Below are 18,325 nucleotides of genomic sequence, written 5' to 3'. Positions count from 1 at the left end.
CACCCCCCCTCTCCCACCAGACACACACAGGCGGTTGTATAATGGGCAGCCGATGCTTTGCAGATAAACAAGGCTCTGTGACTGATCCCCACCCTGTGCAGACGCGAGCCTCCTGGTTGGCAGGCGCGTGACGCCGGGCGCCGGGGAAGGGGCTGAGTGACAGGGGCGGCCGGCCAATGGGGGGCTGGGAAAGTTTTAAATGGGGACGCGGAGGCCGGGGGCCGGCCAATGGGGAAGGAGAAGGGGGGCGGGGCTCTGCGGGGGGAGGAGGAGGAGGAGGGTGAGGAGGGTGCTGGGTGTTGGAACTCTCCCCGGAGCCGGGGAGGCAGCAGCACGGGCGGAGGAGAGAAGGCAGGCTGCGGGGCTTGGCATGGAGCCGGCAGCCGCTGCAAGGCGAGGCATCAGCAGCAGGATCCCGCTGAAAATGGTGGTGTTGCTGCCTCACATCTTCCCTGTCAGCCTGGCCGGGGCGGAAGCGCAGGTAAGCGGAAACAAAGCGCTGGCCTTTTAAATGTGTTTCCATTTAAAACACACACCAGAAAAAAGCCCATCAGCAACCCGGCTACATTGTAACCACCTCAGGCCTCGGTTACATCACCATTTGTTACATTCAATTTGTTACACTGATGGCGTCAATGCTGTTGATATTTATTGTATCAAATAGATTATTTTTTTAAAAATGTGTAATTTATATCAAGACTTTCCTTGCGTGCTTCATCCTTGACTGAGACGCAAGCCCATTTCAATCAAGCCTTTCGTTTCTTTTTTCAGATGGGCACTGTTTAAGTTTGGTTTTGGTTTTGTTTTTCTGGTATCCGTTTGGGCCAGTTGGTCGTGTGTCGTATTCAGGGGGCTGTGGGTTCTCAGCCACTTTAATAACTTCATCTTGGCTGCCACCCACTCCCCAGGGTGTTGATGGTGGAGTGGTACACCCCAGGGTGGGGTGCCTTTCAGGTCAGATGCTGAATTGAGTCTCCTACCAGTTTCGATGGCACTTTGGCAAAGAGCAGGGAAGTTCCCCTGCTGTCCTAACCCAACTTCTCTCCTTCACTGATCATCGAAATCACTTAATAATAATCTTTTATTGTCACAAGTATGAAGTTACTGTGAAAGGCCCCTAGTCGCCACATTCCGGCGCCTGTTCGGGGAGGCCGGTACGGGAATTGAACTTGCGCTGCTGGCCTTGTTCTGCATTACAAACCAGCTGTCCAGCCCACTGAGCTAATGGCGCATACATCTCATTTGTGCTTTGTGGGATCTTACTGTGTGCGAAATGGTTGCTGCGTTTTCCTCACGTGTTATTGAACTTTGAAGGAATCAGGATAGATTGGACGTGGAGAGGACGTTTCCACTAGTCGAAAAAACTAGTACCCGAGGGCAAAGCCTCAGACTGAAGGGACGGTCCTTTAAAACAGAGATGAGCACAATCCTTTAAAACTGAGAGGGTGGTGAATCTGTGGAACTCATTGCTGCAGAAGTTGTGGAGGCCAAATCCTGGAGTTTCTTTAGGGCAAAGATAGATAGGTTCTTGATTAATAAGGAGATCAGGGATTATGGGGAGGAGAAACATCTCAGCCACGATTGAATGGCAGAGCAGACTCGATGAGCCGAATGGCGTAATTCTGCTCCTATGTCTTATGGACTTGTGTAGTTTGAGCTTTTTTTTGCGAAATCAAGAAACAGAAGAGGAGTTGGCCATTTCGTTCCTTGAGCCTGCTCTGCCATTCAATAACAGCATGTTGATCTGATTGTGGCATTAACTACACAAACATAGTGGACCGAATAGCCTGCATCAGCGCTTTCATGGGAAGTCATTTTTTCTCGTAAAAATGTTAAGTGTGCTTTAGTAACAAATAGCACAGTATCAGTTTATAAGTTCACATTTAAGGCATAGCCTGAGACTCTGGGTGCCTCAGAACTCCCGAGTATATGGAGGTGATTTGGGCAGAGGAGATTTTAATACCTACTTTATTCCCTTTCCCTGATGGATGGTGTGACAGATGTTCACCAAAGATGCTTTATACAGTGGTGCTAATTTCTTTGTTTAGGGATTAATGATTGTGATATTAGACACAGATGACAATAAATTCTAGAATACAATTGAGAATGAGATATCTGACTATAATGGGAAGCTGAATAATGATACCTGACCTTACCAGGTGTGTTCAGATGATCGTAAAAAAATGACAGTAAAACTCAGGCATTCAATTATCCTTTGCGTTACACGAGAAGGTTACTGTCCTAACATTCCTTATGTACCTTTTGTAACTTTCATTTCACATTTGAAACCCAGTATGATGTTTTTCATTGCTTTGTGGTGCTTACTGTTCATGCTCACAATAAAAGCATCAATGGGTAATGATTTTCTAAAATGATATGGGGGCAGAGCAGGGAAATGAACTTAGAATGGAGAGCTCCAATTGAAAGGCTAGTATGATGGGCCGAATGGGAGCCTGCTCTTTATTTGACAAGATTAAGAAAGTTGTTGAAAGTCTGAACTGTACAACAGTACCCAATTCATTTTTTCCAATAAAGGGGCAATTTAGTGTGGCCAATCCACCTACCCTGCACATCTTTGGGTTGTGGGGGTGAAACCCATGCAAACACGGGGAGAAGAACTGTACAACAGTTGATTGGGAGGCGACGTGCCTGAAGATTTTTAGCAAGTAACATTAGGGCTATATGAATTATTCGAGAATTATTTGGACCGAGAGATGGAGAAACGTGAAATTATAAATTTGATTAGGGAAAGTAAAGACAAAGACTTAGGTGCAGAAACTCCCTTTAAATTAAGTGGAAAAACTACCGAGTAACTTTTTTATACACGAAAAAGCAACAGTATGATAGTTAAGGTTTTATAAATAAGCAGGGTACAAAAGCAAATCGGCAGTGCTGAATCTCTACATGTAGTTGTTGAGACTGCAATTAAAATATTTTGCTTTTTCTGCTTCCCCAGGCCCAGACTGAGATTTATTTTTTACTAAATTAGTAGAGTATTTTATTAGGGGCACACTTATGTCTGAATTTAGGCAGATTACTTCAGAAAGCTGTCAAGGCCAAGGAGAGAGTACAGAAGAGCTGTACAGAGACAACATTAATGTGAGAGGCTTTTCTCATGAGGAAAGAGTAGAAAAATGGGGGAACCTTGCGCTGCAACAAAAGGAAATCTGATTGAGCTGCTTGAAGTTACGAGGTATGGGAATGTGCATGAGGTAACAAGGGAAAACCTGTTTCCACTGGTCGGTAAGTTAGTAACGCATTTAGCCGGTCAAAAAATGAAAAGGAGATGATCAGGGAAATTTTTGGTGTGAACAAAAAATAATTACTATTTTCAATTGTGGGGAAAGGGCTGGTACTCCATGGATAGCTCTGACAGAGGTCCAGCACAGGCAGGCTGGGCTGAATGGCCCCCTACTGTGCTATAAAATATGGATAGCATGTGTGGCACAAAACACATGACACATTGCAAATCTCATTGGAGTGCAGTCATTGTCATGTAGGCAAACTGGCGAGGTGGTGGCACAGTGGTATTGTTCCAGGGCTACTAATCCAGAAATTCTGGATAATGCTCTGGGGACGTGGGTTTGAATCCCACCATGACAGATGGTGAAATTTGAATTAACAAAAAATCTGGAATTAAAAGTTTGATGATGACCATGAAACCATTGTTGATTGTTATAAAAAACCATCAGGTTCACTAATGTCCTTCAGGGAAATAAATCTGGTGTCCTTACCCGGCTGGCCTATATGTGACTCCAGACACACTGGTTGACTCTTAAATTCCCTCAAGGGCGTGAAATAACGTTGACTCGACCAGCAGCACCCACGTCCCACGAACGAATGAAAAATACACAGCATGCCGATTTTTCACTGGAAGTGCACTCTTAAGTCATACAGCTCACCAAGCACATCTATCTTCACAACCATCTATCCGATTGAGAATCAGTCCTGATAGTTGCTCCTGAGCTGACCCTTCAAGTAAATACAACCCACTGTCTTACCCTTGAATACTAGATCTGTATTCTCAGCGAATCCAGCAAATTGATTGGGCATGATCTTGTCCCTTCTATTCAGACTTAGTGCGTTCCAGGTGATCTCATTTTATTCACTTAAGCCTCAGAACGCATTCTCCCAATGAAGGCAAGCCTTTCAGATCCATCAACATGTATAGTAGATGCTTTGTTAGTGTGAGATACATTGGGAATAATGCCAATGTTGGATATGTTATTGAGATCTAAGTGGATTTAACTTTGCATCACATACCGAACATTTCTGTTGTCTTGCTGTTCTAGTCATACGTACAAGCAAATTAAGGTGCTTGAAACTTTTATCTGTTGTTCTGGATACCTTAAGGGTGAGGCATGACATGTGAGGTGGGGGAAGATGTATTTAATGGTTGGCTCTGATAGTACAATGTGCACTTGTTTTGTTTTCCACTCCTCTTCCTTCTCCTGTCTCCACACAAGAAAAATTGGATTTTAAATTATTTATACTGTCCCACAAACTTTCCCAAACTCCTGTTTGGATTTGCTTATTCGTATTGTAGCATCATTCCACAGGCACTGGCAGCCCTCCATACTTTATCAGCAAAATGGGTTTTCTTCAAACCTAGACTGTAAGTCACTTCAGTCTCAGTATTGCAGCTGAGCCTAATGCCAGTCCACTCTAGGTTCTTGGCGAGTGGCCAGGAGTTGGAATGATCACTGATAGATACATGAGACCTCCTAAGTCGGCACAGAGTGCAAATCAACACTCCGGAAGCTTGACACTATCCAGGACAAAGAAGCATGCTTGATTGGCATCCGATCCCCCACTACCACCGACAGGCAATGGCGTCAGTGTGTGCTATGTACAAGATGCTCAGCAGCAACTTTGTCAAGTCTCCTTTGACAGCACCTTCCAAACCCATGAGCTCTGCCTCCTCGATGGTGGACAGGCTTTGGGGAATCAGGAGGTGAGTTACTATCTGCACCTCTTGTAGTCACAGTATTTATGTGGATGGTTCTGGTCAATGGTAACTCTCAGGGTGTTGATAGTGAGGTAATCACTGATGGGAATGCCATTGAATGTTAAGGGGAGGTGGTTGGTTTCTCTCTTGTTGGAGATGGACATTGCCTGGCACCTCTGTGGCACAGCCGTTACTTGCCACTTATCACTCAAAGCCTGAATGTTATCCAAGTCTTGCCCCATAGACATGAACTGTTTCAGTATGTGAGAAGTCGTGAATGGTACTGTACAATATGCAATCGTTAGTGAACATCTCCACTTCTGACCTAATGATGGAGCAAAGGTTACTAATGAACTAGCTGAAAATGGCCTGCCCTAGTGCACTACCCTGAGGAACCTCGGCAGCAATGTCCTGGGACTGAGATGATTGATGCCCAATAATCCCAACCTTCCTTTAGTGTCAGGTATGACTCCAACCAATGGAGAGTTTCCCCCGATTCTCATTGATTGCAGTTTTGCTGGGACTCCTTAATGTCACATTTGGTCAAATGCTGCCTTGATGTCGAGGGCAGTCATTCTCGCCCTCGTATTCAGATATTTTGTCCATGTTTGGACCAAGGATATAATGAGACCAGGAGCTGAGTGGCCCTGGAGGAACCCAAACTGAGTGTCAGTGAACAGGTTATTGCTGAATAAGTGCTGTTTGACAGCACTGCTGATGATGCCTTCAATCACTTTGCTGATGACCAAGACTAGAGGTGGTAATTGGTCAGATTGGATTTGGTTTGCTTTCTTCTGGATATGACGTACATGAGAAATTTTCCATGTTGTCAGGTTCCAGATGCCAGTGTTGAAGCTGTACTGGAACAGTCTGTGGGCATGGCTAGTCCTAGAGCACAAGCCTTTGTATTATTGCCAGTCCTCCAGCACTCTATGATAAGTCTCAGCGTTATTTTTTTTTAATAAACAATTTTATTGAGGTAGTTTTTGGCTTTGTAAACAGATACAGACATCAACAGAAAGAAAGCAAAAAAGGCAAAAATGTGCAAACATCCATGTACTTTCAATATTTCAATCGTAACATACTGCACAAGCCCGCTCCTCTCCCACCGGTACTACCCGCCATTTTATCCCTCCTACTCTCCTCTACTCTTACCCTCCACTCCCCCCCCCTGCTGACGCTCACTCTCCCGCAAAGAAGTCATTAAGTTTTTAGCACCCGGGACATGACGCCCGCAAATCCCTCCCAGTACCACCTAAGCTTAGGACATGCCCAAAACATGTGAACGTGGTTTGCTGGTCCTCCCGCGCACCTAGCGCATTTGTCCTCTATCCCAAAGAATTTGCTCATCCGAGCCACCATCATATGGGCCCGGTGAATGACCTTAAATTGGATCAGCCCGAGCCTAGCACATGTTGCGGTCGAATTTACCCTACTCAGGGCCTCTGCCCACAGCCCATCCTCCATTTCCCCGCCTAGCTCCTCCTCCCATTTAAGTTTCAGTTCCTCCTTCTGGGACCATTCCTCCCTCATGAGCACCTTATAAATACCAGGGATTCTACCCTCCCCTTCTTCCCCCCCAGAGACTATTCTGTCTAGGACCCCCATTGGCGGGAGGCGTGGGAAAGATGGGACCTGTCTACGAACAAAGTCCCGCAACTGTAGGTACCTAAAATCATTTCCCATTACCGGTATCATGGTGGTTAGCATAAATGCTTCACAGCTCCAGGGTCCCAGGTTCGATTCCCGGCTGGGTCACTGTCTGTGCGGAGTCTGCACATCCTCCCCGTGTGTTCGTGGGTTTCCTCCGGGTACTCCGGTTTCCTCCCACAGTCCAAAGATGTGCGGGTTAGGTGGATTGGCCATGCTAAATTGCCCGTAGTGTCCTAAAAAGTAAGGTTAAGGGGGGGGGGGTTGTTAGCTTACAGGTATAGGGTGGATACGTGGGTTTGAGTAGGGTGATCATTGCTCGGCACAACATCGAGGGCCGAAGGCCCTGTTCTGTGCTGTACTGTTCTAATAAAAAATTAAAAAAAATTACCAGCCCAAATTTCTCCTCCAAGCTCCTCAAACTCGCAAAGCTCCCTTCCAGGAACATATCACCCACCCTTCCCGCCCCCGCCCGCCGCCATACTCGAAACCCCCCATCCATACTCCCGGGGGCAAACCGATGGTTGTCGCAGATTGGCGCCCAAACCGACGCCCCCGTCTCCCCTACATGCCTCCTCCACTGGCCCCATATCGGCAGGGTCGCCACCACTACCGGGCTGGTGGAGTACTTGGCCGGCGGCAGCGGTAGAGGATCCGTGACCAGGGCTGCCAAGCTGGAGCCCCTGCACGAAGCCGCCTCCACCCGCTCCCAGATAGACCCCGTACCCACCATCCACTTCCTTAACATAGCGATGTTGGCCGCCCAGTAATAATTAATCACACTCGGCAAAGCCAGCCCTCCCTCGCTGCGGTTCCTCTCCAACATCGCCTTCTTCACCCGCGGGGATTTTCCCGCCCAGACAAAGCTCATGATAATCCTGTTAACTCTTTTGAAGAAGGACTGTGGGACAAAGATCGGGAGGCACTGAAAAACAAACAGAAATCTAGGGAGGATTGTCATCTTTACAGTCTGCACCCTCCCTGCCAGCGACAGCGGGAGTCCATCCCATCTCCGAAACTCTCCCTTTATTTGCTCCACCACCCTGGCCAAATTTAACTTGTGCAGCCTGCCCCAGTCTCGTGCCACCTGGATTCCCAAATACCGGAAATTTTCCTCAACCAGCCTAAACGGTAGCCCTCTCAATCTGTTGTCCTGACCCCTTCCCTGTACCACAAACATTTCACTCTTGGCCGTATTTAATTTGTATCCTGAAAACTGGCCGAACTTCCTCAACATTCCCAGTATACTTTCCATCCCGGCCACTGGGTCCGACACGTACAGGAGCAGGTTGTCTGCGTAAAGAGAGACCCTATGTTCTACCCCGCCCCTCACCATCCCCTTCCATCCCTCTGTGGCTCTCAGCACACTCGCCAGCGGCTCTATGTCCAGCGCAAACAGCAGCGGGGAGAGGGGCAGCCCTGTCTGGTCCCTCGGTACAACCTAAAGTACTCCGACACTTCTCTGTTAGTCCTGACGCTGGCCCTCGGGGCCTGATATAATAATTTGATCCAATCCACCAATCCCTCCCCGAAACCAAACCATCCGAGCACCTCCCATAGATAGTCCCACTCCACCCGGTTAAAGGCCTTCTCAGCGTCCATTGCCACCACTACCTCCACCTCCCTACTCACTGGGGGCATCATTATCACATTAACTAATCTTCTCAGGTTGGCCGCCAGCTGCCTACCTTTCACAAACCCAGTTTGATCCTCCCCAATCACCTCCGGTACGCAGTCCTCCATTCTAACCGCCAGTACCTTTGCCAGGAGCTTGGCGTCTACATTAATCAGGGAAATTGGCCTGTAGGACCCGCACGCCTCCGGGTCTTTACCCCGCTTCAATATCAGTGATATAGTGGCTTGTGACATTGTCGGCGGCAGGGTCCCTCTGTCCCTTGCCTCATTGAAAACCCTCGCCAAGACCGGGCCCACCAGCTCAGAAAACTTCCTATAGAACTCTACTGGGTATTCATCCGGCCCCGGGGCTTTCCCCGACTGCATGGCCTTTTGGCCCCCCAATACCTCCTCCACTCTAATCGGGGCCCCCAGCTCATCCACTCGCCCCCACCTACTGTTGGGAAGGCTAACCCGTCCAGAAACCTTTTCATCTCCTCCGGTTCTTCCGGCGGCTCCGAAGTATACAACTTGCGATAGAAGTCCCGGAATACCTTATTCAATCCTGCCGGGTCCTCCGCTTTGCGCCCCTCCCCATCCATCACTCTACCTATTTCCCTGGCCGCCTCCTCCCTCCTGAGTTGCTGCGCTAACAGTCTGCTAGCCTTTTCCCCATGCTCGTACACCACTCCCTTCGCCTTCCTAAGCTGTTCCACGGCCCTACTCGTGGATAGTGCCCCTAGTTCCGCCTGTAGTCTCTGCCTCTCCCTGAGTAAAACCTCCCCCGGGGACTCCGCGTGCTCTTCATCTATCCAACCCATTTCCCTGACCAATCTATCCATCTCTGCCCTCTCTGCCTTGGCTCTGTGGGCCCCAATTGAAATCAGCTCCCCCCGCACTACTGCCTTTAGCGCCTCCCACAGGGTCGCCGCTGAGACCTCCCCCGTGTCATTCACCTGCAAGTAATTTTGCATACACCTCCGAAGCCTCTCACAGATCCCCTCCTCTGACAGCAGTCCCACGTCTAGACTCCATTGCGGGCGTTGGTAGCTCGCCCCCCCCCCCCCGATCTGCAGGTCTACCCAGTGCGGGGCATGGTCTGAGATAGTAATTGCCGAATATTCCGTGTTCTTTACCTCCCCTATACAATCCCTGCTTAGTACGAAGAAATCTATCCTAGAATATACTTTATGGATGTGCAAGTAAAACGAGTAGCCCCTTCCTGTCGGCTGTCTGGCTCTCCAGGGGTCCACTGCCCCCATTTGCTCCATAAACCCTTTCAGCTCCCTTGCAAGTCTCAGCATTATTGCCGGAATATTGTCTGAGCCCATAGCCTTTGTGATATCCAGTGCCTGAACCCATTTCTTTTTAAAAATAAATTTATAGTACCGCCTCCTCTGGTTAGTTGTTTAAACATCCGCTACCATTCACAACTGGCTGTGAACTGGTCTACTGTTTGTGGGATCACTTAGTTCTGCCTGTTACTTGCTATTTCTGCTGTTTGGCATGCAAATAGGCCTGTGCTATAGCTGCACAAGGTTGGCGCCTCATTTTAGGTGTGCCTGCTGCTGCTCCTGATATCATCTCCTGCACTTTCAGTGAACCAGGATTAATCTCCCTGCTTGAGGGAATCAATGAACCAGGATTAATCCTCCAGTTTGAGGGCAATGATAGAGTGAGGGACATGCTGGGCCAAGAGATTACAAATTATGCTTAAATGCAATTCTACTGTTGCTGATCCAAAATGCCTTGGATACCCAGTTTTGAGTTGCTAGATCTGTTCAAAATCTATTCCATTTAGCATGGTGGTCGTGCAACACAACATGAAGGGTATCGTCACTGTCCAGTTGGGACTTTGTTTCAACAAGGACTTTGTGATGGTCACTTCTACTAATATAGTCGTGGGCACATTTATCTGTGACCAATAGATTGTTGAGGACGAGGGCAAGTAGGTTTTTCCCTCGTTGTCTCCTTCCCACCTGCTGCAGACCCAGCCTAGTAACTATGTTCTGCAGGATTTGGCCAGCTTGCTCAGTAGTGGTGCTACTGAGCGACTTGTGGCGATGAACATTGAAGTCCCCCACCCAGAGTACCTTCTCTGTCCTGGCCACCTTCAGTGTTGCTTCCAGCCGGTGTTCGACACGTCGGAGTACGGATCCATCAGGATCTAATCAATTTATGAGCAGTCTTGATTACCTGGGTTTCAACAGTGAGTTCTTGAAATATTGCCTTCAATGGACAGGCAAAGTTAGCAGCCAAACGCCATAACCATGATCCAGGCTGCCTGAGAAAATAGTAATGATCAAACAATATTGACAGAGGCGTTTTTACTCCATCCTGTCCTCTTATGGGCACAGCATCTTCCGCAGCCCAGAAGGTGGGCGGCTTTGTGTAAGGCGATGATGGAGTGAGCAACCGAGCGAAGTGGAGGGTCTTGACCTAACTCCCACCACTATGTGGCACTAACGTATCACTGCTCCTCTGCTTTATTTTTTAATAAAAGGAAACTTTACGTGCAGGCCACTTGTTTACAATGACTGAATAAATCAAATTGTGTTTTTAATTGCATGGGATTCTAGAACACTCCGTCCCTGATGTCAGTGTTCTGCAATTCCAGCTGCTTCTCAGTGTACACAACAAACCCGTTGCACTTCTAATTTTGCATTTCTGTTGCACTGTATGGAAGCCTGGACACTTTACAAGAATTTGAGGTTGCAATCCTGTGATCCCCGAACCACCGTCCCAGGTGAACAGAATAGCAAAGGCTTTCGTAATGTGCGTTCGTAGCTGCCTCAAATAGCATTGGCTGGATTCAAACAGAAACAATTGTGCAACACTTCAGATTTGTTTTCTTGTATCCAGTGAATTTGGTGTGTGCTGCGTGTTATCACAATGATTTAAGTCCAACAATCGAGACTTTGTATACTGTACTTCCCTTGGACTGCTCCTTGATCATTAGCTCTAGCTTGAAAGTGAGATACTGCACTTCAAAAAGTAACTTTAACAACAGCTACTCCTGCAGTGAGTAGTTCTGCTTGAATTTTGATGCTGATGCAGGGAGGTCAGTTCAGAATTTTATTTTAACTTGTCGCTTGGGAGCCTGGTGAACTTGCCACCCATTAGCGAAATCCCCTGACCTTGATTCACCGGGCACATTCTGTAACAGGCAGCCAAACTCTTGTCGGCTTTACCACCGGTCAGCATGTCGATTGCAGCCTATTATTTAATGTGTTGCTGGTTTAGGCTTGTGTGTTTGTCTCTTTGTGCTGTTCACTCAGCTGTCCCTTCACATCATCTGTTCCCAACAGCTGCTTGCTCCTGCCCCAGCATCCGTAAATATCTGCACGGCAGTGACATGAAATTAGTCACAATCCCCAGTAATCTGATTTGGAAGTATATGCCCTGTCTGCATGCCCCCCCCCCCCCCCCACCCCCCCCCCACACACACACACAGCAGGCCTTGACTTGTCATTGGTGTAGGCAAGATTTCATTTTTTGGGTAGATTATATATGGTTGTGAGTTTACAAGATCAACGCAACTTCTTCAAAAAGTCTCTTTTTTCCCCCCCCCCCCCCCCAAAGATGAGTTTCACAGTAAAGTTCAATTGTTGTTTCATTTATTAAGCGAACAAGTTAATTGGTCTGTTGTGGTTCAGTTGGTAATACTCTTGCCTCTGAGGCAAATGGTTAGAGGGTTTGATTCCCTCTCCAGGATCGGAACACGAACATCTAGGCTAATAATCCAGTGCCATATTTAGACTATTGAAGGTGCTGTCCTTCAGAGAGGTGTTGTCCCTCACTGTCGCTGGGTCAAAATCCTGGAGCTCCCTCCTTAACAGCACTGTGGGTGTACCTACACCACGTGGACTGTGGCGGTTCAAGAAGGCAGCTCATCACTTCCTTCACAAGGGTAATTAGGGATGGGTAACAAATGCTGGCGTAGCTAGCGAAGCCCACATCCCATAAAAATATATATTTTTAAATAAATGGTGCCCTCTCGGGCGAGGCAAATGATCCCATGACACTATTTAAGAGAAGAACCAGAAACCTTCGCCAGAATTCTAGTCCATCTTTATTGCTCGATCATTAATACGTTGCTGCTTGTGGGAACTTGCTGTGTTCAAATTGGTTCCTGCGTTTACAACAGAGGCTGCAATTCAGAAGTACTTGATTGGCTGCAAGGCACTTTGGGACATCTTAAGACCTTGGAATTATTGGAAGTTCTTTCTTTAGCCATTTAAATAAAGCAAAAGGACAAATACTCTTCTGAAATAATCTTGCTGCTATTCCTGACAATTTCCCAGTGCAGGGTCAACTAGTCAGCTTTCATTGGCCAAATTTAGAAACTGACCACCTTTTGAAAGAATGTCTGATTCTATGGTTGATCAAGTAATCAAGAGTGATGTATCCAGGTTTTCTAACATCACAAAGCTAAGTACAATGTAAGTGAGGAATAAAAAAACATGCAGGTTCAGTGAGCAGGTAACAAGGAGGCCAAAAGATTTCAATGCGAGCAATTGAGGGGTTATTCTTTGGCAATAAGGATAGCAAAGGAAGATATTTTTTATTTAAATTTAAAAAAAAAAAAATTAAAGTACCCAATTATTTTTTTATCCAATTAAGGGGCAGTTCAGCATGACCGATCCACCTACACTGCACATCTTTGTGTTGTGGGGGCGAAACCCACACAGACATTGGGTGAATGTACAAACTCCACACTGACCCAGGGCCGGGATTCAAACCCGGGTCCTCAGCGCCACAGGCAGCAGTGCTAACCATCATGCCACACCGCAAGATATATTTTTAAAAAAGCATAAAATGGTGATTTAGAGACTTGGGCATACTCCTACAAGGACTAGTGTTCAAGTACAGCAAGCAATTGGGAAAAGAAATGGCACGGTAGCACAGTGGTTAGCGTTGTCGCTTCACAGCTCCAGAATCCCAGGTTCAATTTCCGGCTTGGGTCACTGCTGTGTGGAGTTTGCACGTTCTCCCCGTGTCTGCGTGGGTTTCCTCCGGGTGCTCCGGTTTCCTCCCACAGTCCAAAGATGTGCAAATTAGGTGGATTGGCCATGCTAAATTGCCCTTAGTATCCAAAAAAGTTTGGTGGGGTTTCTGGAATAGGGTAGAGGTGTGGGCGTAAGTAGGGTGCTCTTTACAAGGTGCGGTGCAGACTTGATAGGCTGCTTGGCCTCCTGCACTGTAAATTCTACGGTTCTTTGGGTTATAGTTTCATGGCTACCAAACCAAGCCTGTCAAACCTACATTATTGCCTGTGTTTGTGTGTTAGCAGGCTATGTTTCCATCAGGGGAATTATAGTTGAATTCAATTGCAGCATGGTGGCTCAGTGGGTTAGCCCTGTAGCCTCACAGCGCCAAGGTCCCAGGTTTGATCCCGGCTCTGGGTCACTGTCCTGTTTCCTCAATGCGTGATAGGGACTTGTCCAGTGCAAATTTTCAGAGCTTGCATTACTGATGCATTTATGAGGCTCAAAAAAAGACAGCACAGAGGGAGACTACTGTGCACATCTCCAGCACTAACTCTTCGATGGAACAATTTACTCTGAGCCTCTACCTGTATCCCTATGATATTTATTTTCAAACATCAATCCAATTTTGTATTAAATTGAGCTGGAGGTATTTCCTCAATAGTTAGCTGCAGTTCAACATTCTATGTCCAAATAGCTTGCACTGGATTTTAAAAATATTTAACTTTCCTTTTCTTCGAATGGTAATTCTCCCCCTCCCCCCAATTTGTTGATTATTGAAAATGATCTTTCACTATTTATCTTTTTGAACTTTGAAATTCCTCATGCACAATGAAAGGTGTGGACTAAGTAAGAATGCTCTTGTAAAGTGGGGTGTGTTTGACTAATTCATTTGTGTTTTTTGTGGAAATGAGCATGTATAGATTAGAGGAAGAAGGTGAATATTTAATATGCCAGTTTTGATAAGAGAGAGACATGCAAGAGGCTTGTTATGGCAATGTTGCTATAAATCATTGATTTAAGGGATATATCAAGAAACTTTTACAGATCTGTTTTTAAAAATATCTCCATCGGTTTTGCATTTATTTGTGAAGACATTGCAAGGGACATGAACGGAAATGATGAAAAATGGGAATACAAAAGAAAAATAGACCGGTATTGGGGGGCAGCATGGTAGCATTGTGGATAGCACAATTGCTTCACAGCTCCAGGGTCCCAGGTTCGATTCCGGCTTGGGTCACTGTCTGTGTGGAGTCTGCACATCCTCCCCGTGTGTGCGTGGGTTTCCTCCGGGTGCTCCGGTTTCCTCCCACAGTCCAAAGGTGTGCAGGTTAGGTGGATTGGCCATGATAAATTGCCCTTCATGTCCAAAATTGCCCTTAGTGTTGGGTGGGGTTACTGGGTTATGGGGATAGGGTGGAGGTGTTAACCTTGGGTAGGGTGCTCTTTCCAAGAGCTGGTGCAGACTCGATGGGCCGAATGGCCTCCGTCTGCACTGTAAATTCTATGATAAATACAAAGGTAACATGTATACAGATATGGGGCCCCTAACATTGGACCCCAGTGATCGGATACCATAACCAAACTGTATTAATTATCTACGTGTTGCCTCATGGTATTAAAAGATACTAGGGGCGTGTTTGGTGTCACACAGGCATACTTTGGTGTTGTTATCATGGTTGCACTCGTGTGCTTTCTTGCCCAAAACTATTAAAGATCTTGCATTTATATGGAGCCTTTAACATCTTTAGGACATCCAAAAATACACGGTGAATAAAGTGCTTACCAGTTGAAATCATTGATGTATTGTGAGCAAACACAGCAGCCAATCTATGTACAGCAAGGTCCCATAAGCGGCAATGTGATTACTGACCAGATTACCTGCATTAGTGATGTTGGTTGAGGATTCAGTGTTGGTGAGGACATCAGGAGGGCTTTGACAAAGAGTCATCGGACTTTGCCAGCTTTCACAAAGAGTCATCGGACTCTAAACGTTAGCTCTTTTCTCTCCCTACACATGCTGCAAGACCTGCTAAGGTTTTCCAGCATTTTCTCTTTGTTTCAGATTCCAGCATCCACAGTAGTTTGCTTTTATCCAGGAGGAATTTGTCTTTGAAATAGTGTTATGGAAGCCGATACGTACACCTGGGAAAGTAGACGGGCCTCAGCTTATTGTCTCAACCAAAAGATGCCATCCCTGACAATGCAGTGCTGCCTCAGTAACCTGTTTAAATATTAACCCAGTGCTTCAGTATCTGGAAGGGAGTTGGGGGGGGGCCTTCCTACTGTGCGTTGGAGAGATTTGTGACAATTCTTCAGTTTTGTAACTTCCAAAACATGATTGAAGTGGTAGCTTTGCATTTTATTGTTCTTTCCTATGTGGCTTGTTTGATTTACATATGAAGCAGTTCGTACAGTGTACCAGAGTGTTTGTGACAGGAAACAGTAATGCACAGAATGTCTTGTTCTCAAAAGCCACGAACACAATGGAGCTCTGAAGTCCATTGTCTGCGCCGTCACGTGATTCAGCTTTTTTTATTGCATAGTTTCACAGCACCTGTAGCCCTTGTTTCGCTGCATTTTCTCTGATTGACTTCACTGTCACTTCAGCTATCAGGATCTCGGAATCACCAAAAGTATGTTTGGGCAGCACGGTAGCATTGTGGATAGCACAATTGCTTCACAGCTCCAGGGTCCCAGGTTCGATTTCGGCTTGGGTCACTGTCTGTGCAGAGTCTGCACATTCTCCCCGTGTGTGCATGGGTTTCCTCCAGGTGCTCCGGTTTCCTCCCACAGTCCAAAGATGTGCAGGTTAGGTGGATTGGCCATGATAAATTGCCCTTAGTGTCCAAAATTGCCCTTAGTGATGGGTGGGGTTACTGGGTTATGGGGATACGGTGGAGTTGTTGACCTTGGGTCGGGTGCTCTTTCCAGGAGCCGGTGCAGACTTGATGGGCCAAATGGCCCCCTTCTGCACTGTAAATTCTATGATATCTATGATAAATAATGCTGCAAATCAGTAGTTTTACAAATGGTGTGAGGGGATGAGTTTGGAGGGGGGGGGGGTCACTGCTTTCTTAATATCTAACAGGTTCTAAAGGAATAAGTGGGGGAATAAAATTCTGTTGGGAAATGCTACTGAAGCCATGGGTGTCGGTTGTCAAACAGACCCATAAACCAAAGATGAAGGGATAAGCTGTATTTGTAATGAGTTACAAGCAAACTAGCCAGTTAGAATGATCAAAATTACTGGGAAAGTTTGGAATAGTTGAAAGAAAAAAATGACAGATGTAAGATACAGAGTTAGCTTTCCATTTATTACTGAGTGTACTGTGAGACTAGGACATTGGATGATAAGCTTTCCTGTGGGGGGAGTTTTACAGAGCAGATTTTTCTCTCGCAATTGTACTCTGTCATCATGGCCAAGAGCCAGCTTTGGGAAATGTGCAACTCTCCTATGAACCAATACCTGTGGCTCTTTGCATGTCATGAGCAAAATAATGTAATTTGACTAACCAAATACCACATGCAATGCTCATTGTGTTGTCTTGCTTATGCTAAACGTTTGCATGTATCAGGCCTTTGTGTTTAGGCTAAAATGGATGGGTGAATTTATTTGCGAACAGGATAATTATATAGAAGTGGATGCCAAGGGTAGTGCAATGCTTGACATTTTGCACACCATCCAGAACCAGAAGAATCTTCAATCTTTGCAGTCTGCGAGTTTCAGCAGATTTTGGCTGAGCCATGGAAGGGTATTAATTAAGAGATTGACTTTGCACCAGTTCCTGTTGACCTCCTCTCATTGTTTATTTCACCAGCAGTCAGCTCGTTCAAAGGGGAGAGCAGCCTATGGTCTTCTGGGACTGTGGTGAATTTTTAAGGCATTTGAAATGAAATATTCAACTTGTAAGATAGGGACAGCATTATTTCAGAGTGGCATAATTTGAAATTTTACAAGTAAAATGACCCACTCTGGGGCTGGATTCTCCGCCCCGCCACATTTCTGTCCCGGCCCGCTGGTGGGATTCTCCCTTACACCGGCCGGTCAGTGGGGTTTCCCATTGTGGGGCAGCCCCACGCCTTCGGAAAACCCCTGGCTGCCAGCAAAATGGAGAATCCCGCCGGCGGAGAATCCTGCCCCTGATCTTTAAAACAAAATATGTGCACTGGGATAAATACCTTGATCGGATCTCTGGGAATGCCAGTTGATACGGCGCTGAGGACGCGGGTTCGATACTGACCCCGGGTTACTGTCCGTGTGGAGTTTGCACTTTCCCCCCGTGTCTGCCTGGATCTCACCCCCACAACCCAAAGATGTTCAATTTAGGTGGATTGACCACACTAAAATTGCCCCTTAATTGGGAAAAACGTAATTGGGTGCTCTAAATTTGTAAAAAAAAAAACAGAGGGAATGCCAGTTGATGTCCAAAGTTCCAAAGAATTATGTTTTTCCGAATTAAGGGGCAATTTTAGTGTAGCCAGTATCCTAACTTGTACCAAGTTTCATATGCTGATTACTCCTGTATTCTCTGACCTATAGAACATAGAACATAGAACAGTACAGCACAGAACAGGCCCTTCGGCCCTCAATGTTGTGCCGAGCCATGATCACCCTACTCAAACCCACATATCCACCCTAACCCCCCCCCCCCCCCCCCCCCCCCCCCCCCCCCCCCCCTTAACCTTACATTTATTAGGACACTACGGGCAATTTATCATGGCCAATCCACCTAACCCGCACATCTTTGGACTGTGGGAGGAAACCGGAGCACCCGGAGGAAACCCACGCACACAGGGGGAGGACGTGCAGACTCCACACACAGTGACCCAGCTGGGAATCGAACCTGGGACCCTGGAGCTGTGAAGCATTTATGCTATGTTGGTGGCCAGACTGAAAAAGCCTGAATATTTTAAAATTTTCTTCCTAATTTTGCTCCCACTGTAGCCTTGAGTCTTTCTGTCTCTTGACTATCTGGCAACCCTCTGAGATCTCTGCACTCCTCCAATCTCGGCCACACGCATGTCTGTTTTTCACCACTGTACCATTGGCCTTTAGTTGCATAGACCCTAAGCTCCAAAATTCCCTCCCTAAATCTCTCCCATCTCACCTCCTTCAAGACAC

General features: G+C 46.6%; 1 protein-coding gene across 2 annotated transcripts in view; it reads left to right on the top strand.

Moving 5' to 3' along the window:
• The first annotated feature begins 278 nt into the window (after nt 1-278).
• The window catches only part of wbp1la (WW domain binding protein 1-like a), a 95,157-nt gene continuing 77,110 nt past the window's right edge, over nt 279-18,325 (top strand). For both annotated transcript variants that reach the window (XM_038821531.1, XM_038821532.1), the window contains exon 1: nt 279-481. In XM_038821531.1, the coding sequence (XP_038677459.1) occupies nt 371-481 (111 nt within the window). In that variant the 5' untranslated portion in view covers nt 279-370. The remainder of the gene's footprint in view (nt 482-18,325) is intronic.

The sequence above is a fragment of the Scyliorhinus canicula genome, chromosome 16 (assembly GCF_902713615.1).
Source record: "Scyliorhinus canicula chromosome 16, sScyCan1.1, whole genome shotgun sequence".
Lineage (NCBI taxonomy): Eukaryota > Metazoa > Chordata > Chondrichthyes > Carcharhiniformes > Scyliorhinidae > Scyliorhinus > Scyliorhinus canicula.
Note: the sequence above shows the minus strand (reverse complement) of the source record. Positions and strands in the feature narration are given on the sequence as shown.